The sequence below is a fragment of the Musa acuminata genome, chromosome BXJ2-6, assembly GCF_036884655.1.
Source record: "Musa acuminata AAA Group cultivar baxijiao chromosome BXJ2-6, Cavendish_Baxijiao_AAA, whole genome shotgun sequence".
Lineage (NCBI taxonomy): Eukaryota > Viridiplantae > Streptophyta > Magnoliopsida > Zingiberales > Musaceae > Musa > Musa acuminata.
The window spans coordinates 3,744,912-3,770,306 of NC_088343.1; the positions used below are offsets into that span (position 1 = coordinate 3,744,912).

Genomic DNA, 25,395 nt, shown 5'->3' on the forward strand with positions numbered 1-25,395 from the left:
TAAGCGTCTCCCGCACGTGCTATTCGGCCGACGCAGGTGACTCCGCCTCGCCCTCCTTCAATCATCTCCTTCTCCGAAAGCCCCGGGCCGTTGTCATCTCCGGCGGCGACGAAGGACCAGAGTGCCACTTCGCCAAGACCACTTCTTCTCCGACGTCAGGCTGTGCCAGGGACGCCGCTCCCGACGACGCCCTCCATCCAGGTACGCACGTGATTCACTCTGTTCCAGTCGAACCGGATCGGGACATTGATCGTGCTTCCGATCTGACTGATCTAACTATTCGATTGGCAGTCAGATCGGAGACGAATAGACGATCCGATCCGAATCCACTCCGTTTATATCCCTGCCAGTGGATCTATCATCCACTCGCCTTTGCTGACCACCGGCTGCGCAGATCCAGGAAGGGCAGGAGAACGAGCGCGGCGTCGGGGATCGTAGGCGATGCAGTTCTTCAGCGGCTCGTCGGCGGCGGAGATCAGCCCCTCCCCTGCGGCGCCGCCCGGTACGGCGACGGGGCTCGCCGGGAACAACGCCCACATGCTCTACATCTTCAACCGGGGTGGCGTCTGCCTCCTCTACCGCGAGTGGCACCGCCCTCTGCGCACTCTCGACGCCAACCAGGACCAGAAGCTCATGTTCGGCCTCCTCTTCTCCCTGCGCTCCTTCACCGCCAAGATGGATCCCACCAGGTACGTGCCTAATTTCGGCCCCCTTTGATATCCTGTGCTCGAGCGGAGCAGTGAATCCCTTACTTTTGGCAGCGTGGATAAAGGCAATCTCGGGGTGCCGCTGTTACCGGGCCAAGGTTGCTCCTTTTATAGTTTTAGGACCAATACCTATAAACTGAGTTTCATGGAAAGCCCGTCTGGGATAAAGGTTAGTCGAATTCTTCCTTTGTCTTTCCTTATTTTGGATATTTAGACTTGTAGGCATTGTTTGTATTTGTGTTTGAACTGTTCCTAATTTTGGTTGATTTCATGTAAGATTTAGAGCATCTCAGATTAGATTTTTAAGTGGACTGGTCCTTGGCTCAACTGAATCAAACTAGCAGATATTTCAGTTGGTTTCTTACTCTTGTTGTATCTGAGTAATTCTTTATATTATTCCTCGTGTGATTCTTTCTAATGATGTTAGAACCTTGTTTAGAGCAGAATTGATGGGCATGAATACTATTTTAGGTGTAGATTGAAGGAGATTAACTAATTACAATTCGTAGTTCAGAATCCTATTTTATTTTTGGAATTTCTTTTAAGTAGGATTGTTTGTAACTGCAAGTTTCTAGTTAAAGAGGGTTATTAAGTGGCTTAATACGTTTTAGTTTTACTTCAACACACGAATTGATGTTTTTGTTACCCATGCATAAATTTTGTGCTATCTAATTATTATTTCTTCCCATTAGCAACCGAACATCCTTAGTGTATTTGAGCGGTTCACACGATGTTGAGATTTCATCATCTTGTGTTGGAGTAAGACCTATTTCTCACAAGTCTAACAAACAATAGTGATTTGTAACTAACCAACCTCAACTAAGTTCTAAAGATTTCCTCATTTAAACCAAGCTTTTGGTTGACTTGTTTTTAAAAGAGTAATAGCATTCAAATGCTACCACTAAGAGGCTTTTGGGGAATTGTTGAAGCAATAGAGCATTACTACTTTCCAAAATGTCTATAAAATGTAATTGTTGGTCAAGATTGTCCCATTGAGTATCTTGAACTTAGGAACAAAAGCAACTCTTTGGTTGAGTTGCAAATTTGAATGGTGGGTATATGGGCAATTCATTTTTCCTAGTAATCCAAGAATCAATCCCTGTTTATTTTAGTTGGCTGATTGCTAGTTCTTAAATGTCCCCTTGGTTCATAATTTATTGTTTGTTAGTTGCAACATTTCTAAAGTGATGTTCTTGATTGTGTTTGTTCATGCCATCCATTTGCCACTCGATCTCAACTTGGAACCATGCATCCTATGTTAATAAGGCATCCAGAAACACATCAAGTGCATGCCTTTTGGTAAAACCCATGACACATCAGACCGAGCTTGTGGTCTACTAATAGTAACTTTGTTATCCACATTAAGCCATGTGACCAAGCTTGCCTCATACAAGTTATTAGACCAATAGGTTACTTAGGTTTAGTATGGACAGAATTTTAAAATGATTTTACATTTTTAAGAAATTTGGTTTGGAACAAAGAAATTCACCATATATATTGTGGTCAATCACCAAGCACAACTCTTCTATCTGGCTGTTGGTTTTTTCTGTTTTTGAACTTTTTTCTTCAAACAATCTTCACAAGCAATGGAAGTACTTATTTGGTGATGCTTCATTCTTATTGAATTGAGCTTGAATTTTCCTTTTGCATGAATTTGCTGCCTTGTACTTAATTTGCAAATCTCTTGCTGCATACATATGATTATGCCGAAAATGAATGGGCAGAATTACAAAATAAGATGGGTTTGTGGTTATCTTGGAAATTGTTCAGCTAAATACAAAGCAATGATAGTTAGGCTTGAAACTTTTTTTCCTTTTGCATGAGATAAGTTGGTATTCTACTAAATCAGTAACCAATGCTCAGAGTGGTAAAGTTGATCTACAACTGTCTAGCATCACTACTCCACATTATAACTCTTAGAAAAGCTGCTAGAGACTGAATTTAAATTAGGTTTGTTGTACCGCCTGAGTCGGTACAGGCGGTATGGACCGGTACAGTTGGCGACTGAGATGCTGATTGCCCGAGTCCCTATCAGCACGCCCTAGCATATAGTGTGTCAGTATACCAGTATAGACTGGTAAGTACCAACCTGGCAAATCTTTGAAACGGGTCCAGAATCCAAAATGACAAACCTTGATTTAATATTTATTTTAAGGTGCCAAGCTAATTATTACAGTTTCATATTGAGAACATATTCAAACATGCTTTTAGCATGTGTAGATGTTAATGTCCATTTTCATGGAATTGGCTATTTAAAAATGTGGTTTAAGTTCTGGCTGAATGCCATCATCCTTTCATGGTTCCAACTCATTAAATCAACATACAGATTTCTTTTCCTTCTCTGAAAGTAATTGTGTTTATTTAGCTGTGTGAGGAACTGAATACCAAAACAAGTCAGAATCCACCATAGGTACGGTATTGATTCAGCCTCTAGATTAGTGTTGTTCGTTTAGGTACAGTAGAGCAAAAGTGTATGCTGATCTTCAGTGTACTCATCTTTCTGTTTAATAATGTAATCACTATTGTGTGCGTAGTAGGGACAACTGGTTTTGCATCGTTATACTGGCTTCATCACCATCATTGTGCATATAGCTGAAACACTAGTTGTGCCCTTTGTCCTGGCTTCATGAGTCATGTATCTATCTTAGACAGTGGATGGTGATCTATTATATGCTAAACTTTCTCTGAGGAACCATGATTGAACAGTCATGTTTGACTAGAGAAGTATTTTTCTTACTGGAAGATCATGACTGTACATTTTACTCTTTAAAGCTTCTTTTACTATAGCATCACCATTGAGGCAAACAACTAGCGTTTACCTTTTTCTTTATGTAGCTTATCTTAATCACACATCCAAAGACCAGCGACCATCGAGAGTCTCTGAAGCAAATATACAGCCTTTATGTGGAATATGTTGTAAAGAATCCTCTCTATGTTCCAGGGACTCCAATCAAGTATGACTCCTCCACTTGCATTATGAGACCACTACTTTTTCATTGTATAAATAGCTGCAATATGTAGTTTCTGAAACTGGAAATGTCTCTTAATGGGGTTGGATCTGTTAAAATTAATATTAATGCATAATTACATGTTTTCATTTTTTTACCATCAAATTGCACAAATGTTTGATTTTACTTGATGCTAATGTATATTCCCTGAAATAGTTTCTTTATGTCCTAGAACATGCTCACTGCCTTTTTAATTCAGTGACACCTTCTGCGACATCAGCAAAAATTAATATTCATTCATGCACACCCATATTTCTGCACCTACCATCAAGTGCAGGCTTGATTCCCCATTCCAGAGCTTTCCGCTTGAGTTAGGCTCAAGTTAATTCATATATGCTGATAGTAAAAATTTGAAAGGATGGTTGCTTTCTGCACAGAATTTAATTAATTAAGATATTTTTTAAAATTTATATAAGACCTACTACTGAAAATAGTTCCTAAATCTGTTAATGACAGGGAAGGAAAATCCTATGTCTAAATCAAGTCTGGATGTGCAGTTATTAGCCTTTAATATGCACTGAATCATTAATGTTGAGAATTCTAAAATTACTTGTTTTCAAATTTGTATGGAAAGTGGCTAAGACCCTAAATATGTATTGTCACGGACTTAGCTGGTTTTACCTAAGTCGTATGGTACCCTTATGTGTCCATCCGCAAAGAGTCAACTCCCCTAAAACCTCTTATGATCTCTTAAAGACCTGCAAGAGAGAAGTCGGGTTAGAGGAAGCGTTTCAATCGGGATCCTATAAGCAAATATTTCAGCAAATACTTGATAAGCAATATAATTTACAAAATAAATTTCACAAGCTCTGAACGGTCATGCGACAAAAAGTCCAAAATTATCGACCGTGACCAAAAGTCCTCACAAGTGCCCCCTTAACACTGTTGCGGAACAAAACAACGAACTAACCCTAGACACTATTCTAAAAGCTCATCCAGCCATGTGCCATCAGGTAGCTCCAAGGTGTTGCCTTAGTTGACACTTCGCACCACTCTGCGGAGCTAGAAAACCCCAAAATGACTGTTTGAATATCTTATTTTTGAACAATTTTGCCTCTGCACGATAACTGCACACAACATGTGTTTATAGACTAAGACAACCATAAAAGCCAACTAAAATGGGGTTGTCAAGTTTACTACAAACCCTCTTCATGTTGTGTAAAGCATGAACAAAATTGAAAGACCACAGACATACATAAATATTACATCGAATACCCTTTGTACAGATTTGTCCATGACATTCTTTCTCACTTATTCATTCGACATCCTCATCAAAACCTTTATGGATGCTATATCTACTCGCCTTTGTTGAATATTTAATCTTCTGCCTCAATTACAATGTGCCTCTTGACTCCCAACTGTTCTTTATCGATGTTGAGTAGTCGAACTTTGGTCTGCCAATGCTGCTTCAACTTGCCAAGACTCTAACACTAATGTGGAGTCGGTCAAGTTGTGTTAATCTTTGTTGGTTCATGTGGATCCCTTAGTTAAAGAAAAATACATTTCTTATGTGTTAGTCTCTCAAACGTCTCACGCTGCTTGAATTTGGTAGATGCCTACTGGAGCTTTAACGATGATCGCCTCACAGAGTTTGAAGTTTTTGAGGTCTTTCCTCTATAAAAGTTGTCCATCGATTCCTCTTCTACTTAGTTGTTAGTTCCAAGTAAGTTCGCTTGATCACCATCGGTGAGAGTTTGACAATTGTTGTCTTCTACTAATTTTCTTCAAACGGTCTTTGAACATGTGCAGAGCTCCTCTACTGGATAAATAAGAGAACTAGGATACTCGATTTCGCCCATTCTCTTAAGAATTAAGAAGGCAAATGTTATTTGACTTCACTCGCTTTCTCGAGGGTTGTTTTTTTATGAATCAAGTTAGTTCCTAGCCTTCATCGGCTTTTTGCTCACACTTTTGAAGCACCCGAAGTGTTTGCATTCCTTGCGTTGAGTTAGCTACTGCGATTCGCCTCCTTATTGCCATGAAACTTTTGGAATGCAAAAAGTTTTTCCCAAAAAGAGCAAAATTTCACCTCGACTTGGAGCAGGTCTCCGATAATTTTGGTCGCTTCTGGGATTGTACTCCTCTGAATAGAAAAGGTATAGCATCGTGTACTACCTACTCCATTCCTTGGTCAAGCACTTTTGTATCGACCCGAAGTCCCCCCACTTTCGACTATCTTCATGAGAAGCCCGTCGACACCGATCTTATGAAGTTCCCTAGCCTCTACCCTTCAGTCTTGTCTCGATACTTGGTGTTTGCCTCTATGTTCTCCACCTCCTTAGTCCCCTTTCATGACTATGCACTTTCCCTGCATGAGTGCAAGGGATCAATGAATCCATGGAAGTCCCGCCTTTACGGTTCGATGGCACTACCATGCCCATGGCCCTACTTTCATTTTCTCACATCTGCGTCTCTTTCTTCACGATTGGTATATTCGCCTCTACGGCACTACGACACTCCTCCGAGTCCACCTCTATCCTAACCGACGCTTGGTTTTAGGTAGCTAAGTCCCTTTGGATTCGTCATCACTTCTTCGCCCCTTTCGACCACCTACTTCAACACCAATGTGTTCTTTGAACAGTTCCCCTTGATTGATAGAAAGACAAACCGTAACTCCCATGCATGGCCTCCACCATCATGTTGCAGGGCTCATGCCGATCTATTCTTCTTTGCGTCCTCGGTAGTAATGTTCTCTCACTCAGCCTTGTCTTTTGACTTGTCAAGCTCCCTCAAGCAAATATGAGCTATGGAGCAGTCCAACTCTCCAGTCGCTCCAATCATACCTTTGTATGATCAAGTTTCCCCCATGGGACTCATTGGTACTTACATTCAGAATCCCCCTCGGTGGTATATAGCCCGATACAAAATTCGATGCACTCACGGAAGACCCACCTTTAAGGTACCATAACATTCACTCCTTAAATCCATAACCCTTTTTGTCGTGTTGCTCATTGAAGTGGAGCTCCTAGTAGCTCTCAATCATACCTCCGTATGATCAAGTCCCTCGTGGGCTTCCCCCGTGTGCCTTGAATTGTTCTATCACGATCTATTGCACCATGTTGCCTCTTAGTGACATCTTCATTGCATTATGATCTTTTTGGGATGAACTTGGACTGCGATCTCTCCATGCGTGGCCTCTGTCAGCACATTGCAAGGCTTTTGTCACCTCCGATTGTGTTCGCTACTTTGACAATCGACCGTCATCGACTCATTCTCGGGTCGTAAACGGACGAAGCGCAACTCTAGGACAATCTGTCGCTCAATGGCTCTCAAAGTCCATTAACTTTGTTGAAATTAGTGCGCCATTGTTTGGAACTTGTGCCCTTGTCCCCAACACAATCTCTACTATGCACAGCTTCCTTTTACGACCACTCGAATGGCAACACTATGGCATATTCTTCAACAGTACCCACCTCCTCTTATCCCATGCCAAGGCCTTTTGACCCTAACTTTGCTTCCGCAAGTTGAGTTGTCTTCGTCCCTTCGTCAATTGCTTCGTCGAGATACGATACATATGTCTCAAAGCTCCCTTCGACTTTGGTATCATACAAGATGAGTCCGCTCCATCAGAATGAAGGACCTATGGAATAACGTGATCTTGCTCTTACCTCTACAAGAGTTCATGTCTTCGACCTTTGTCCAAGGAAAAGCTTTACGCTTCCGCTTCATGTTCTGTATTCCATCTCAACTCCTTTTATGCGGCTTGGGCACTTCATCAAGTGCCACCGAAGTTGCTCTGCTTCTTAGTTTGCATTAAGTTGATTGTGGTCTTCGTGCCACCATTCCATGGGTCAACCCTTCGTTGAGTCATATCTTCACATCGGCTCTAAATGTGCCTTTGTTTGGTGTTGCCCAGGGTTACTCCCCCACTTAATCTCGCAATGCATCCACCAACGCCATACCTCATGCGAGATCATGTAATGACTCCTTATCGCTTACTCAATCCATTAAGCTTTATGGAGTTGTCATCTTAATGTACCCCCTCAACATGTGCAATTTGTTGCACATGATTCTTCCTCTAAAGAACCAAGACTTATCTCGCCTAGGTATCTATCTTATTGAAGCAACTTTCTCTTTTGCATCCTTTCCTCTGAAAGTTTCGAAGACCACCATCCCCTTGAACTACTCTGTCTTGTTGAACAAACTATGCACTATTCCGCCACCGTGAACACACTTGCTAGACTACAACTCTTCGCCAATACAGCCCTCACTATGCCCCTTAAGGCCTAGCAACATACTGAACCTACTGCACGCTTCAGCCTCCCATAGACGTATCCTTCCTATGCCGAAGAGAAAGTTTTTATGCTCCATGGTACTGAGTTTCAATCGCCTTGGGATTGCCACAGATAGTCCATCATCTGCATACAAGTCCTTGCATGAGTATCGAATTCTTCGAGTTAGCAATTCTCCTCACCTCTATAAGCTTTTCACAACTCTTTCAGTTATCGAACAACTCATCCCTCCTTGCACAGTCTCAACCTTTGCCAAGTGCCCGTACGTGCCTTAAGCATCGTCAAGTTTAGTTGCCAATGTCAAGCCATAGCTTGAACTTAGATGTGCGCTACGCGTTCTTCCCAACTCGCTTGTCCTCGTGGTGCCTCTCACACAAAGGGTTGGCCATTACCTTGTTTCTCATTCTCGAATGTCCACTTCTTTGAGCAACTCTTTTTCCTATGTCTCTACGCTCATATCCCTTAATGGTCACATGTGTTGGCTGCCCTCAACACAGCCTTGTTGTGTCCCTTATGTTATGCCAAGTGTTCTTAAGTGTGCTTGTCTCATTTTGATATCGATTGTCATGGAGCTAGCTAGTTTTGCCTAGGTTATACGGCACCCTTGTATGTCTATCCACAAAGGATCAGCCTTCCTGAAATCTCTTATGATCCCTTAAGAACTTGCAAAAGAGAAGATGGGTTAATAGAAGCGTTTAACTCAGGATCCCATAAGCAGATATTTTAGCAAACACTTGATAGGTAATACAAATTACAAACATAGACTTCACAAGTTCTAAATGGTCGTACGACAAAGGGTTCAAAATGGTCCGCCACGATAGGTCCTCACAAGTGCCCACAAAACATTGTTGTGCAACAAGGCAGCAAACCAGTCCTAGACATTACTGCAAAGGCCCATCCAGCCATATGCCACCCAGGTAGCTCTAGGGTGTTGTGTCGGCTGATACTCCGCACCATCTTATGAAGCTAGAAAACCCTTAAAAATGATTGCCTGGATGACCTGTTTTTTTGGCAGTTTTGCCTTTGCACGACGATTGCATATAACTTGCATTTATAGAACTAAGACGACCATAAAAGCTAATCAAAATAGGACTGTCAAACATATTACAAGCCCTCTACATGTTGTGCAAAGCATGAATAAAACCAAAAAGACATGGATATGTATAAACATTACATTAAACACCCTTTATACATATTTGTCTGCAATAGTATGACAAAGAAATGGTGAAAGCAAGGCTTTTAATTTCAAATGATACCGCCCGTATCGGGCGATACCGTCGATTGGGGTTGTTTCCGCCTTGTTACCGCTCGAAATCAGTTAGTAATGGTCGATTTCGACCGTTGTCACCCACTACCGAGCGGTATTAGCCGAGTGAGAAGAAAAGGGAGAACCTGAAGATCCGGCGTCGCTCTCCCTCGATGATCCTGATCCGTCGTCGCCCTCCCTCGTCGGACGCCGCAGATGAGATGTCGCCTCCTCGTTTGAGGCGACGAGGCCTCGGCGTCGTCGACAACTTCTCATCCGTGTAAGGAGAAGAAGCCTCGGCGACGTCGCCAAGGCTTCACAGGGAGAACGCTCGGTTTCTTCTCCCCGTGCGGGGAGAAGAGCGGGGAGAAGAAACCTCTTCTCCTCAGTTTCTTCTCCCTGCGTGGGGAGAAGAAACGAGGCAACATCACCTTAATGACGTCGCCCATTTTTTATTATTTCTTAACCTTTTTTATTATATATATATACCAATTCTTCTCCTCGGTTTCTTCTCCCCACGTGGGGAGAAGAAACGAGGCGACGTCGCCTTTTTTATTATTTTTTAACTTTTATTATTATTATTATTATTATTATTATTATTATTATTATTATTATTATTATTATTATTATTATTATATATCGAGCGGTATGTCGAAGTATACCGCTTGGTATGCTCGTATCGTACCGTATCGAGCTATGATCGAAACTCCGGTACGACACGAAATTACAATCCTTTGATGAAAGATGTTATAAACTGGTACTTATACTAGGATGATCCTTGCCATTACCAACATGTGATTACATACAGTGATAGCTTTAGCCAAAATTTAGTTCTTCCATCTAAAACACTAGTGTTGAGAATTCTAAAATTATTTGTTTACATATTTGTATGGTAAGTGACTCAGACCTCAAATGTGTACAACAAACAAATGGTGAAAGATGTTATAAGCTGATCCAGACCTCACTATGTTAACAATTATCTCTGTAGTTGTTCTTCTCCATCGCAAATGCGTGCGTCTACATGCTTTAGTGGAAATTTTCTCTCAACTTGCCTCCTAAAACTTAAGAATTCAGTAGCCACAGTGTAATGCATAATTTTCAAGTTCATGTGCTGTTTCCTATTTTTTAACCATCGAAACATGTATGCTAATGTTGATACAGGCATTTACCATCATAATAACATGCAGGCCTGTTTAATATTGACATATGATTTCATGAGCTTTATCATCATTAGGTCAAATTGTACTAACCTCCTTTAAAATGCTAAATTTGTTCCATGAATCAGGCCTCTTTCTACATGATGCAATATACAGAACATGTTATGCAGGATCAATCTAAAATTTTTTTTTCTGTCTCATTGCAAACACTGATGCAACTGAGCACGAGACAAGCTATCAATTTCTCCTATTGTGTTGTCCAACAATATCATGCAGATAAGTAGATGCACCATAGATGGGTGCTCAGAGGCAATTATCAGTATCGTTGTGAATAAATACACTGAATTTATACTTTCAAAGTAAACTTAAACTTTCAGGCTTTCACATCTTCATTCAGGATCATTATTCTAGTTGTCAGAATCTCCTCTGACACATTTCCATTTAAATATATGCAGCTTGTCGGTTTCTCTTTGTTAATATAGAATTATTCGATTTCTCAGAATGCACTCTGACAAGTTTCCATTTGAATATACACAGCTTGTTGGTTTCTCTTTGTTAACATAGACTTGGTTTCTCTTCAATTTTATAGGTCTGAACTCTTCGATACCAACCTGGAGCAGTATGTGAAAACATTGATCTAGCTTGCCGAGAAAATCTGGACACTGATCAGATATAAATTTGTGGAAAGACCAGGCAAGCTTTTTACGTTAACCCATCTATCTAAATTGAACTTTTATCCTTGTTGTGTAAGGATAATGGTAACATACAAGTTTTGATGATCAAAGTTCCAAGGCATTGGGCATGACATCTGTAGATGTGTTCATGGCAATGTGTGAAGGTCTCCTTTGAACAAAGCTTTCATTTGATCTGCAAATGAAAGTTTCATCTTATTTCACCTATCCCTTCATACCTTTGTGAAAGTCAAAATCCTACCTTTGGGTATCACATCCTACCCTTTTTTTTATGATTATGTAGAATATAACCATCTTTCCATAAACTTTTATTTAGAGAAATTTAAAAGTCAAAAATAATTTGATTCAAAGCGAAAACTTCAAATTTTTTTATTTCAGAACAGAATAGAATTTTCAGAGTTTTACAGTGGTATGAAAATGCCGCTTAGGGCCCTCACCGGTTGTTTGAAGCTCTCCATTTGAGTTGATATCATCTATCTGTGTTGTTCATTTTGGTCAGATTCCACTCACTCGATGCATGTGTGATTGTCGACGGAATGACTCACCGAGCACAAGTAAAATGAGGCGGTTAAGTCACCACATTCCCCTCATTTACAATGTGCACAAAAGGGGTAACTACAGACAAAAGATGGGTTGTTGTGTTGTGAGCCTGCCCCCAGTTTGGCTGTTGACGTCCCAATTGACATGCGCTGGAATACCTTGACGATATGTTTTATCACCTAACATGGCACAGAGCATCTTTTATCACTTAACTTTCTTCTGTTTTTGGAAAAGTTTTACCACTTCTCCAAGTATTCAACTCGTTCTGTACTCAAGAAAGTTTCTAGTTTAGATATACGTTTCAATTCCTTGTCTATTAACCTTGATAATGGGATCAATTCTTCCTTTATTGTCATCGACCCTATCATACGTCACCCTACTATTGTGTCTTGAGGAGAGGTGAGAAGTATAATAAAAAGGGGTGGAGGCCTACGAGAAAGAATACATACGGAGATGAGGGGCGCAATGAGAAAGGAGAAATTTATTTTTAAGATTATAAAAAATAGAAGTGCTATACGAAAAATAAAAAAACAAAAACAAGAGCCCTCTTTAGGAGAAAAAACAAAAAAGATAGATTTTTTAACTTAATTTAAAGAAATAGTGAAAGACTTGCCGTGTTAACAAAATCAACAAAGAATTTGTTTAACTTAGAAAGGAGAGAAGGGATGACGTCATTATATATATATATATATATATATATAATATTTATATTATTTCATATTTGCTTATTTAACATAGAAAATAATCTTAATGATTGAAAAAGAATTTCCGGATTAAGATACACCTATTAATTAGGAAAGACATTATACTCGTATGGTAAATTACTAATTATGAATTTTAAATTTTTAAAAAATAAATAAAATATCCATCGATTGCATTTCTAATCTTGCTCTGTATCATTATTATCTTAATGAAATTTGAAAGAGTTGATTTCAGATTCATTGAATTAGACGTCGGTCCTTATCGCTAGGTTCGGATAATTTCATAATTTTATGAATGTTCAAAGGAAATATTTCGATGTAAATTACGTCGTCATGCTTCTATTTCACCATCATCCTCACATGCATCAAAATACTACAAAATGCAATTCCCTCAAATGTGATATGATATAGTAACATAATTTGAAACTTCTGACCAACAATGCAACGTGTAGTGAGAGATATACCACATAAAACCAAAAGACATGTGATGACAGCCATTCAAATATGAATTGATGACATGATTGAGTCCATCACTAATTATTGGTGTGTTTAATTTTAACCCACACTTATGCGTGGCGCTCCAGACCGGATGTGGCTCAACCAAACGGGTTCGGTCGGACCGGTCATGCGCCCGCGCCCGGTCCGAGCTAGAACTTTCAAGATCTTATTAGGAGTGGCCCACTGCTTTCGACACCTCGACAGAACAAACGGTCAGGATCAGCACCGGGATGGAGATCGTACGGTTGAGATTCCCTCACAGACCCGTCCTTCACCCCTTTCGGACACCAACCCTATAAATGACACCGTCAGCTGTTTAGGCCCCTCGTCTATTCCCCCCTTCAAATTTGGGTTGAGGCCGCGTTCTCCCGACGCTCTCAGATCCCTGACTTCGCCTTCCCTTCGAGCCCTAATCTTGATCCAAACCCTAGCTCCCGTGATCGTAGATGGGGAGGACCATGGCGTCGAAGAAGAGGAAGGCTTCGGCAGCCGTCGCAAGAGAGGAAGAGGCCAGCACCAGCGGCGGTAGCAAGTCGCCGGAGGAGCTCCAGAAGGAGTCGAACAAGGGCGCCGCCAGAGGGAAGCGGGTCAAGGCGGCGAAGCCCAAGCCGGAGCCCGAGTACTTCCCTGAGAAACGGAACATGGTTCGATTCCCCGCCCTTTTGTTTTCTCTGTTTCCCTTGACGCATTATTTCGGGATTTTGTGTCAGTTATGAAATGTTGTTGATTTGGTGTTCATTGGTGCTCGTTTTTTTAATTCTTATGATCAAACTTTGTTGATTTTGTCTCTTTTACGTTTTCTTTGTTCTGGTCAGTTCTCTTTTTGTTGGTTAGATTGATAGAAATTGTTTCAGTAATCAACGCACACCGTCAAACTGAATATTAATTTCTTATACACTTGTTGATATTTTTCTCCTTTGTGTTTGAAAATTACGATTTAATTGTAATTTCATTTATTTCCTTACTAGCTTATTAGTAGATCTTGTGTGACTTTAGCGTGACATTAATTGTTCTTTCTTTATGCAGGAAGATCTTTGGCAAGCGGCTTTCCCAGTTGGGACTGAGGTTTGTTTTAATTGCTTGTATTAGGAGTTTAAATATGATTTTAAGTTATGCTACAAGACTTCACTGTTCAACTCATTGGACTCATATGCTCACGAGATAAACATTGTTGTGAAAACGTACATCATTTTCTATAGTGTTTTTTGATTTAGCACTTCTGTTGTATGAGATCTTGGCTCCTGAGGTCTTGGTTATGTTTGCTCATGACAGTGGGATAACATGGATAAAATTGGTGAGATAAATTGGAGCTTTTCCAATTTAGAGGTATGTGGTTGTCTTTTTTTATTTTCACCCACTGAAAAATAGTGAATTAATGGTGATTCATGTATCCTTTGTGGTGCAAAGAATGCGGTTGAGGAGGGAGGTGAGCTGCATGGGAAGACAGTTTACATATTTGGCAGCACTGAAGGTAAGTTGTTTGGTTTCTTTATGTGAGCATTATTAGGTTGTGTTAGGTTCTGTGTATTTTCCTTTTTCTCTCATTTGATTCATTTGAAGCTCCTGCATAAATATATTGTTCCATATAGTTAAGGAAAATCCTCCCCAAAACAACAGTTTGTTCACTCAGCAAACACTGTACCCTAAATTTTCGTAGTCATTTTTTGTGCCTGTAGTTTTTTGCTTCTTCCATTTAACAGTTATTCATTTGCTTCCATCGTGTCATAGATGTGTATGTTATGACATATCAATCCTTTCCATTTGATTGATGTACTTGTTTTTTCTTCGGTTTTGCAGCTCAAATGTTGGCTGTAAATGGTGAAGAGAAAGTTGTGCTTATCCCTGTTGTTGTGGCTGTAAGTTGTTTCGGATAGTATTCTTGCTATCTAATGATTAATACTTTGATATCGCCTTTTCTTCCACCTTTTGTGCCACATGAGTTAGTACTTGAAATACATTGCAAACATATGCTGTGAAATGTATCTATCTATTTATCTATCTACTTAATTTTATACTACAAAGAGGTGAAAATCTGTACATCGAATATGCATACTTCCATTCCAAATTGTTTGCATCTGTTGCATGAATCCAAGTGTCTTCTCTACATAATTAATGCACTAGGACATGTTTATAGTATCTAGGTTCATTCGGTCTTATTGCAATTTGTCTGTCATCACTGGGTCATTGCTTAATATATATTATACCTTTGGTCTAATACTTCCCTTTAAGCTTATCTTTGGCTATCCAGCAGCGCCTAATGTGCTTGATATGATCCAATCCAAGTTCAAACCAAAGAGCCATTTAAGTTTAGGTTGACTGTGCATGGTTGATTCAATGTCATTGTTGATGAAAAGGGTGAATTGTAGGTGATATGAAATTTCTGTCAGAAGCTGTAATGAGTGAGACGTGGTATTTAGTCATTCCAAACAAGAGAACGAGTGAGTGAGAGGGAAGAGACTGCATAATTTTCCAATAACAAAGAATTTATATTTAAATTTTGTTTTATGGGTTCAAAGTGATGGCTTTGTTGGTTTCTTTGATTGACTTGTTTCCCTGAGAGGTCGAGGATGTAACTCAAGAAGCATAAATAGATGCTGATGAGCATCACCACCTCTAGATATCTTCTAGTTTCAAGGTAGATCAGAACTGTTTTATTGAGTGAGAGAGAGAGAGAAGTGAAACTTTTGAACTTTTGGTCATGGGGAAAAATGGAGTAACTTGGCTTCCTTTTTTTTTGAAAAAAAAAAATACTAGCTGCTGTATATGCGAATTATGTTTGTGACATGGGTTACCAATGCCTTGACGTTTTTCCAGTTAAACATGGCAATCTTTAGTGATTATCAACCTGCATCCAATTTGTTCTATAAAGAAAACATGCACAAGTCTGTGTGATTTTTTGGATCGTGCTTACAATTAGAAAAAGAACTATGTCATGACTGCTAGAGAATGATTGCAATAATATGGGTTATGTAGGACAGTCTGAAAATGTAGGGCTCAATGGACAAAGACAAGCAATTGGGCATTATTGACTTGTTTAATATTTTTATTTATGTCAGTTGCTTTTGTCAATTCATCACCAAATTTGGTTGGAAATTGTGGGATTAGTTGGGATTATTTTGGATCAATTGGGATTAATGATTTTTGACATGAAATTGTCCCACCATGGAAAATTGTGTTTAGAGGTTGGTTGATTTTGATCATTATCTAGATTGGGTGATCTTTGAATTGTTGCTCGACCATATATTGTTCTTTATATAATTGGTTCATGCTACTGAGCATCTTTAATGGTATCTTATGCACTGAACTTTCTTTCTGCACATTCTAAGCATTGTATCACATATGACTTTGTTTCTGTCATTTATGGGATCAGCACACATTCTATTATGAGATCAGCCTTTGTTTCTGTTCATTTATGACTTTGGCATTTTAAATATTCTTTATAGTTTTGATTATAAATTATGTTTGTCCGGGAAGTCATTTATTTAGTCAGTTAATTTTCTTTTATTTTCTTGTATAGGTGGTTTCTCCAATTCCACCATCTGATAAAATTGGTGTAAAATCTGTCCAAAGGGAAAAAGAAGACATAATACCCATGAAGGCAATGAAAATGGCATGGGTTCCATACATTCCACTTGAAGATCGGTATGTTTCATTTGTGTATTTGGCATTAATTATTTTTCATGCTGCTTCATATTTAGCATCTAATGTGAGTCAATATTTGAGATTCTCTTTGGCTCTCTCTTTGCAGTCAAAGTCAAGTTGATAGGCTGAAGACTCAAATATTTACAATTGGCTGCACACAGAGAAGGTAGTTCTGCCATTTAATTTTTTTTCGGTTTAGGATTTTCATCATGCTTTCTGTAAATTGAGATGATAATCTGGAATTCGTGTTTCTGCAACCTGTATGCATTGATAGACAATGCTATAACTGGTTCAAGGCTCTGCTGCCCACTTTATTGAATGGCTGGCATTGTAGTAATTTAGTAAGCACAGTAATACAAAGGTGACTTTGTTCCTTGATTAGGTAATGACATGCTGGGTATTACATCTTCAGGGTCAATCTTTTAAATTAACATCTTCAAATATAAGCTTGGTTGACATCTATTTTTCACTATTCTCCATATAGGTTAAATTCTTATACTTGATTCTTAGGGTGCTTTTTATATGTATACATGGGGAAAATCCTGTGCAATTAAAATGCAAGCACGGATTGGGGAGGGATTTCCTTTGCTTCAGTTGCAAATGATGAATTAATGCGACAATTAAACTTGTATGTGTCGTCATGGCTATAACATTCTTTTTAAGTTTTTCGTTCATTTCTTTTTCTCAAAAGTGCTTGTACTTTTGGTGGATATGCTTTACAAAGGGTGCCGCTTACGCTTTTTAAGCATCGACTTTATAGTTATTTTATTGTGTTGTATCTATCACTTGTAACAGTCTAGGATAAAAATGAATAATGTAGTCTTTACTATCTTCCTTGACCTTAAGGATTTTATCGCATTCTACCTTAGATGATAGTATATTTGGCTCCTTAAGAAGTTTTTAAAGACGTAGACTGCAGAAATGTCCTCTCTTTTGTGAATTTGCCTTTATGTTAATGGTCTTTTGCTTTCAAACTATAGCATTATCTTGTTCTACCAGGCATTATCTTGTGTTTTTTTATTATCTTATTGGATGAGGAACTTGTTGAGGCATTTGTATATTTGGAGCAAGTGTTGCATTCTTTTTAAGATGTTTAAAATGTTAATCATTGGCTATTTTCCACTATTTTATGTCTTTTCAATCTTGTAAATTGAAATTGTTATGATGTTGTATGTTGGACAACAAGCCCTGAGTTGGATCTTTTGGTTGTCAATACTTGGTCAGCTATAGCTGACATCTCATAACTGAAAAGGCTCCACTAACAATGTGACTTATACGACCTGTAATCAAGTTAGTGTCGATTTTAAATGTACCTAAATCCTAGGCACAGCAGATTAGGCAAGAGAGGGATTGCCTAGTTGGTGATTTGAATTTCTACCTTCTTGGTGAGAGTCTATGCTCATGCAACTGCAGGCCTGTGTTCTCCTTGGAACCATCCAAGGAAAGAAGAAGAGAAAGAAAGGCATTACCATCCATATGTGAGAAAAATGAAAAAATACTTTGTTTTTGTTGTTGGAAATGAATACTGTTCTAGATTCCATTGTACAATGTATATTCTTTTGGTTTTTTCCCCCTTGTTTATTCTTTGCATCTTCATTCTCTATTTGTACATGGACTTGCATTTTGTCTATGATCTCCATGTTTATTTTTAAAGTATTGAGAGAACGAAAATTTCAATGATTTAGTTGAATACTCTGCATAGGGTACATCATTCATTTTGGAAGAGGATGCATTGGAAATATAATCTATTAACTTTCAATGATGTCGATAGAAACAAAATCTTGCTGGACAGAATGTAAAAACCCTTAGTAAATTGAATATAAACTTGCCATGACTTTTTAATTAGTTAATTTAGATGTTGCCCTGGTTTTTTATCAATGGGTGTCATGTTTCGGTCCAGCCAGTTGACCTGAGCGTGCTGAGACTTTCACTTCTAAAACCAGTTCCCTTTGCTAATTCACAATGGATGTTTACTTAATTCTGCTTTTGATGTCCTCTTATCTGTTGTAAATGCTCTGCTCTTATAGACAATCGTGGTGTTGTTAACTATATATATTAAGTCAGATTTCATTTTGCAGATCTGCGTTAAAACTTCTAAAAATTGAGCGTGTCAAACAATATGACTATTGTCTTCCTTGTAAGTCTTGTTTGTCTTTCTCTAGCCTTTTGTTGATTGCTTTCTACTTTTAGGATTATATTGAAGTCTTGAAGTTCGTTGTTATTCAATTTATATTTGTACACTGCTATAGCTCATTTCTTAATGTTGGTTTTTAGCATTCTTCTTATAGTGACAAGTAGAAAACTATTTTTACTCCTTATTTCTTACATTAGAAATATAATTCAAAGTATGTTTAGGCATTATTGTTATCTATCTCAAAGTCCATAAGCTGAGTCATCATAAGCACAAAACACAATAAGCAATCATTGTCAAGAATAAAAATTTCATTGTTTTCTTCAATCTATGTTAATGCATGTTTTGTACTGCAATATAACTAAGGTAATGAAAGCTTTAAAAAAGGTAATAAAACTGCTTAGCTCTCTATAAGTTAATGGCATATAGTATTACATTTGGGAACAAGTAGAGGTAGTTTTAATTGAGGAAGAAATGAGGGATAAACCTTTTAAGGTAGTATAGGCATGTTTATGGAGATCTATTGTTGCACCGTTGAAACGACATGAGATAATAGGATGATGTGAGGAGATCAAGAACTTAGTGGAAACAATAAAGTTAGATTTGATTAATCTTATTTTGACTATCAATGGTGTCATCAAGAGTGCTTAATGGCAATAAAAAAAAATCCATACAGACAGCCCCAGAGAACTAGAACTTTACAGTTTTTTGTGATTAACTTAATCTTATGCATGAAATTTAGTAGTTAATATCATGTTATCTTATACCTTAACTTTTCACCTTCTAAATGTATATATGATATATGTGTGTCAAACTGTCATATGTTAGCCTGGTAGTACATGTCTTCTGTCATGTTCTACTTGTGCAATCTTTGACAATATGCTAAAACTTTTTGTGACTTGGATTTCAAGGCCTCTGAACTTGTATAGATACTTTGTCTGACTTATTTGTCCTTATATTTTAAATATTATTGACATAGGCTTTCCTTTGGTTTATGATATTATTTTTGTTTTTTTGTTCAGAACATTTAGTGATAATCTTAGCTTCAAGATATCATGAACTTTATGATTTATATGAATTTCATATTCCCTATTTTTCCTAATGAGAGTTTATTAGATTTTTTACTTGATCTCCAGACCTTCAGCCACTAAAAGCTGATGAAGATGAGGATGATACAGTTGTTAACATAATGTTTCCTTTAGAACCTCCGGTAAGCTATTACTAGAAATTTCTAAATTTATGTTTTTCTGTGACTAGTCACTATCAGTAAAAAGATTGCCATTAATTCTGAAAAAAAAATGTACTTTGAATAGTAGAATATGACCTTGATCTTTTGCATTTTTCATTAGTTTTTTGTAATAACATCCCTTGATAATTATTTACTGACCTTAGTCCCACGTATCTTAGATTAAGTTACTCTAGATCTTAGTCTGCAATTTGCAGACTGGATGCTGGGCACACATGCTTGCAATCTGGGGAATTGGAGGGGGTTGAGTGCATAAATGTGAGGAGAACATCCTGTCCCCAAGTGATAAGGGATTCACTCAGACAGGAATCTGCCATGGGCTCATAAATGTGAGGAGAACATCCTGTCCCCAAGTGATAAGGGATTCACTCAGACAGGAATCAGCCATGGGCTCTACACCAAAACACGAGTCGAGAGGTTGGGCCGGTTGGCCATCGTGGCCCAACGAGTTAAGGGTCCTCAACTTAAACCTGACCCAACCTGCCAATGTTTCATGGGCCCTTTAATCGAACCCAGCCCTTGGATCCAATGTCATTTTAAACATGTTGTGACCTGGTGAGATCAGGTTGATCTGATGTGTTTGAGCCAAGTTTCACAATTGTACTGCACCATGCTTTCACAAATTTAGTTGAGTGTTGTTTCTTATCTAAGAACTTTTTTCCGGTTGCTATTCTTTTATACTTGGTACAAGAAAAACAACAAGTTGTTATGTCCTAATTATTTGGGAGTAAGCTACGTGCATTTTTTCCCTCCATTGATTGCCATATAGGTTGATGCTTATAGTTAAATGAAGAGCAGTCAAATACTTAAGACTTGGCATTTGTGTATCATATAATATTCTTAATTTTCTTGTAGATTTGTGTTACATGTATAAAAGGAATATATTGTCTATATGCGTGAATGCATTCACATTTATAATGTTTGCTTAGAAATCTATAAGAAGAGTATGCTTCAAAACTTAAGAATCTTATGCATACCTCTACTAAGGACCCATTTTTAGGACTAATGTTTTTGGTCTATGGGTTATTTTCGTGAAAGAATTTATCAGAAAAATCAATGGTTTACTTTGCATTAATGACTCCATCAGCATCATTGTGTTTTTTTCTGTAAATTTATTTTTTCTATTTTACAGATCGTCTGTGATTTTGATTGGGAGATGGATGATCTTGAGGTACACATCTGTCTGGTCTTTCTAGTTTGATTTGGATACTCTTGACTGCCTTGAGGCAAAGGAAATCATAATAGTTCAAAATCCAGAAATACATATTTTTCCTTTTAGTTGGTTCATATTGTGCAATTAGTATTGCATCTGCTTTCCACTTATACATCCAGTTTGCAATTTTCAGGAATTTACTGGTGAACTCATTTCAGAGGAAACATTACCAGAAGATAAGAAAGATGAGTTTAAGGTAATATATCAAGAAGCACTGTTCTTTTTTGCTCATGACCAATTGACTCAATTGCACTTTTACCACTTCCTGGGTATTTGGTTTGCCAATGTCCTGCTTGTGGGATGGTCGTTATCATATTTCATTGAGTAAAATTTTGCCTTTTTTATTCCAGGAGTTTGTGAAGGAGCAAGTTAGAGAAAGGAGGAAATCTCAGCGACTGGTATATGATAAAAGAATGCTATATTTTCTGATTCAGTCACATGGTAATCGTTATTCTATATCCTGGGTTTATATCTGTGCAGGCAAAGGAAGCCAGGAAAAAAAATATAGAAGATATGGATCCGGAGACAAGATCTGCTTTTGAGAATATGAAGTTGTATAAGTTTTACCCTGATCAAACATCAGACATACCTGACATTAGCAAAGTAAAGGTATGTCTCTACTTCAGATCTACTCGTCTAGTGCTAGTCTGCCTATGAGACTAGTTTATGTAATGATCTTGTTTTGGTTATTTCTGCTATAGAATAATATATGTATTTTTTTTATAAATTAATTGATGCTCCGTATCGCTGAAATGATCTCTACTATGATTAAATTTGTTGTTTCTGCATAATGGACAATCTTAGCATCTTTTGTCTCTTCTGATAATAGATAGGTCGTTGACACTGGTGGTAATATGCAGGTATCATATATAAACAGGTACTATGGAAAAGCTCATTTTCTGAGGTAGATTCAGTCTTCGGTCTCTGCAATGGTGAGCTCAACTGTCAGACTTTCACCAAGCAACACAAAATTGGAAGAACCTGCTTCAGACTGTCAGAGGCCTTGTTGTATATGTTATTTTGTCAAATTTTTTGCATTACTCATGAAAACTTAGTGTTCTAAGTGAAGATGCACTATATGTCAAGGATCTTAGTTGGGATTTTGCTTAGTTTCCATCCGTCGAAACGTTATGTTCCGAAATCAACTTAGCATACAGTTGGTAGACAGAAAATTGTATTATTGTTGGGTAGGGAAGCCAAAAGAAACTTGTCATTCGGCAAGGGGACAAAAATGTCCCCATTTACATTCTTGTTAACAAATGCTTAATTTATTTCTACCATCTCTTAATCAAATGGCTGTTACCGATAGGTCTAGCTTGATAATTGAATCACGATAATTTCAACTGATATGGCAGAATTTGAGAATGTCTTCATTAATTATCCCTTTTACACATTATATGATTCGTTGATGTTAAAGCTTTACATGTTAGAATTTGGGTGGCAAGTATTTGCAGGTTGGATCTCACACTGACGTGGCCGATAAGCACCAGCCTGCTTCTAGTGGATCAGCTGAAGCCTCAAAATTTCAGATGACATAAAAAGGTGAAGTCTCTCAAAAGTTGCCTTAGTATATGAATACCGACTGATTCTTTCTCTTAAGTTGTGATTGATGGTTGAGAATTTTGACTGGTGTTTGTGATCCGTTTGAAGTGTAATTAATCTCCTTATTCTTAGGAGGGCTTTTGTCCAATTATTGCTGTGGTGCCTCGAGTTTGGAAGTGGGTATCGACCGTCACATTGTCATGGTCCAGGCATGGAATCTAACTTTTGTCCTGCCCTATTGATGTCTTCCATTTGGTCGCATGTCATTGTCTCTGCTCGATTCTCTTCAACATTTCTTTCACGAACAAATAGATTGAACTTGTTTAAAGTCTTTTAGTTTGACCTTTGTGTCGTGTTTCAGACTTGAAAACTAGTGACATATATATGATTCATTCTCGAAGGAACTACCTACCTTCTTTTTTGAATTACCTAAATCATTAATTCTCCTTTAATAAGAGGGGAAGCTTCTCGATGGGTTTTAGATACGCTCAAAGCAGGCAGGCAGGCTTAGAAGGTGACAATTGTCATAAGCCTACTGACAGATTCTAGCTTATTCTTAGGAAGTAGTTAGTTAATTTAAAGACCAGCTAACTATATAAAATTTTTTGTCATATATAAAGTGTTGATAGGCTTGTACCGACCGCCACCCTTATTCTTTCATATATTTTTTGTCATGTGATGAGATGTGATGGGAAGAATCAGAATCCCTTTTCTTTCTCTTGTCATTCTAAAAGAAGATACCCGGTGGAAGGGGTAGATTTTTTGTTTCATTTATTGATGACAAATAAATATACACAAGGCATGCCAGAAAACTTAGATACGTTAGTATTATAGTTGGATGAAATTTTAAGCATTAACCAGATCAGATCAGAGTTATTTATTATCTTCGTAGAGTTTTGTAGCAAGCAAAATGAAATTATCTTCTACTTCAATTGATTGCTCTTCTTCTTCTTTTTTTTTTTGTTGTGTATTCTCCATTGACTTTTACTGTGTACACACCAAATTATGCAAACACAACAGTATACATAAGAAGGATGTCAAAGGATGCAACAGTTAGAAGCATCAGCATATGTCCACACTGTGTTTTGGAGCTGGTCGCTCTCTCTCTCTTTCTTCGTTGCGTATGGTTTACCCATCTCAACAAGAACCTTTGCCGTGTTGGCTTTATGTCCGCGTCAAACAGCCGTCCCACCTCTTCGACATTCCCCCCCTCCTTTCTCGGCTTTAAAGACGAACTCCCCCCAACCCAAAGCCTTCCTCAAGGGCCTTTCTACTCTTCACACTAGGGCATCCATGAAGGGGAGGAGGAGCCGTCACCACTTGGGCACCGGCGGCAGCCACCAGCTGGTGTCGGACGACGAGTCGGGGCACGCCTCGGACTCGTCCCCCAAAGAGCAAGATCGCTTCCTGCCCGTCGCCAACGTGAGCCGCATCATGAAGCGGTCGCTGCCGGCCAACGCCAAGATCTCCAAGGAGGCCAAGGAGACGGTGCAGGAGTGCGTGTCGGAGTTCATCAGTTTCATCACCGGGGAGGCCTCCGACAAGTGCCAGCGCGAGAAGCGGAAGACCATCAACGGCGACGACCTCCTATGGGCCATGACCACGCTCGGCTTCGACAGCTACGTCGGCCCCCTCAAGGCCTACCTCAACAAGTACCGAGAGACGGAGGGGGAGAAGAACCTCATGGCCCGCCACGGCGAGCCCCCCTCCAATGATCCCGACGACGCCTCCCCCGCCATCCCTTCCTTCGCCGCGTCCGGATTCTACTCCGTCGGCGAAGCCTGGGATCAACGAAAGAAGTAGAACACACTGCTCTCTCTCTCTCTCTCTCCATGTGTGCAGCTCTCTGCATTCCCCAGCCGCAGAAGCTTTACTCTCGTCTTGCTTCCTTACCTTACCAATGGTAGTAGTAGTAGTAGTATTGCTTTACTGCAGCCTCTCGCATGGAGATGCCGGTTGTGTCGCTGTACATTTATACGGTGGCGAGGCCCCCACGGGAGGGGGGATTGCTACGTGGTACGCACCCCTTGTTGACGACTGGCCATATTCCACTAATCATTGGGATTCTCTTGCACCACGTGGACTTCCACCACCGGTTGATGGAAACATCGAGTGCCACACTCGAGGAAACGTCTCTTTCTGTCGGAGCCAATTGACCACTAATCTGAAACCAACAGACATAGCCTAACATAAACAAAATCCATATCAACCTTTCTTTTCTTATTTTGATCCGTTGCATTTGGAATTAATAGATCTTTCGATGGCAACTTATACACGAATAGATACACTAGCTGATGAGAAAAGAAGAAAAAATTTAACAAATTTTCTCCCACGAATTATAATGTAGTATTTATGTCTCTCCAAATATTAAGATCATTCACATATATTTTTATTGGTTGCTTCCTATATCTAATAGGAACATTTCCCTCAACATCTGAGCGCAAGAAAAACGACAGATCAGAAGGGGCTACTCCCTCTTGAGGATTTTGTAAAGCAAACCTGACTCGAGCAGGTAAAACAAATCGGGTACTTGTCTGTGTTGCCACAATGAGAATTTCGAGTGGTTAGGACGAGAAAGAATGTTAGAGAAAACATAGAGGGCCCCGATGCTCAAGTCATATTAGGAAAAAATAAAAACAAGCTAAAACAATAATAGAAAGGTTTGAGATACACGTGACGTACCCGAAAAATGGCTGCAGCAATCCCCTACGATGGTCGGAATTAATCGTCATCAGGCACTAATGATTCAGATGATAGCTACTTCGGGGAGTAAAAGAGATGGTATGGGTGAAGTAGGCAAGTTAATTACAAATTATCCCACGTAGTTAGACGTTCTTAAT

General features: G+C 38.9%; 3 protein-coding genes across 6 annotated transcripts; all 3 read left to right on the forward strand.

Annotated features, from left to right (window-relative positions):
- On the forward strand, positions 1-11,931 carry LOC103986807 (uncharacterized). 3 transcript variants are annotated; one of them, XR_001978315.2, is made up of 6 exons: positions 2-201; positions 395-689; positions 762-876; positions 3,543-3,661; positions 10,940-11,043; positions 11,542-11,931. XR_001978315.2 is itself a non-coding variant. In XM_065111457.1 (5 exons), the coding sequence occupies exons 2-5, from the start codon at positions 442-444 to the stop codon at positions 10,989-10,991; spliced, it is 534 nt and encodes a 177-aa protein (XP_064967529.1). In that variant the 5' UTR covers positions 1-201; positions 292-441; the 3' UTR covers positions 10,992-11,157. The 3 variants fall into 3 exon arrangements, 2 of the variants coding, with proteins under 2 accessions (XP_064967529.1, XP_018682566.2); XM_065111457.1 differs by lacking the exon at positions 11,542-11,931 and having other exon boundaries at positions 1-201; positions 292-689; positions 10,940-11,157; XM_018827021.2 differs by lacking the exon at positions 11,542-11,931 and having other exon boundaries at positions 3-201; positions 10,940-11,157.
- A 1,164-nt stretch (positions 11,932-13,095) lies between these two features.
- LOC135614277 (protein HEAT INTOLERANT 4-like) lies at positions 13,096-24,484 on the forward strand. 2 transcript variants are annotated; one of them, XR_010487472.1, is made up of 16 exons: positions 13,096-13,425; positions 13,808-13,846; positions 14,054-14,107; positions 14,189-14,252; positions 14,579-14,637; positions 16,299-16,423; positions 16,530-16,589; positions 18,502-18,560; positions 19,691-19,764; positions 20,933-20,971; positions 21,147-21,209; positions 21,364-21,411; positions 21,494-21,622; positions 21,874-21,945; positions 22,468-22,555; positions 22,688-24,484. XR_010487472.1 is itself a non-coding variant. In XM_065111460.1 (14 exons), the coding sequence occupies exons 1-14, from the start codon at positions 13,228-13,230 to the stop codon at positions 21,919-21,921; spliced, it is 1,059 nt and encodes a 352-aa protein (XP_064967532.1). In that variant the 5' UTR covers positions 13,097-13,227; the 3' UTR covers positions 21,922-22,321. The 2 variants fall into 2 exon arrangements, 1 of the variants encoding a protein (XP_064967532.1); XM_065111460.1 differs by lacking the exons at positions 22,468-22,555; positions 22,688-24,484 and having other exon boundaries at positions 13,097-13,425; positions 21,874-22,321.
- LOC103986809 (nuclear transcription factor Y subunit B-3) lies at positions 23,849-24,632 on the forward strand. Its single transcript, XM_009404913.3, has one exon. It carries the CDS (start codon positions 23,849-23,851, stop codon positions 24,356-24,358), a length of 510 nt encoding a protein of 169 aa, XP_009403188.2. The 3' UTR covers positions 24,359-24,632.
- Positions 24,633-25,395: the final 763 nt, after the last annotated feature.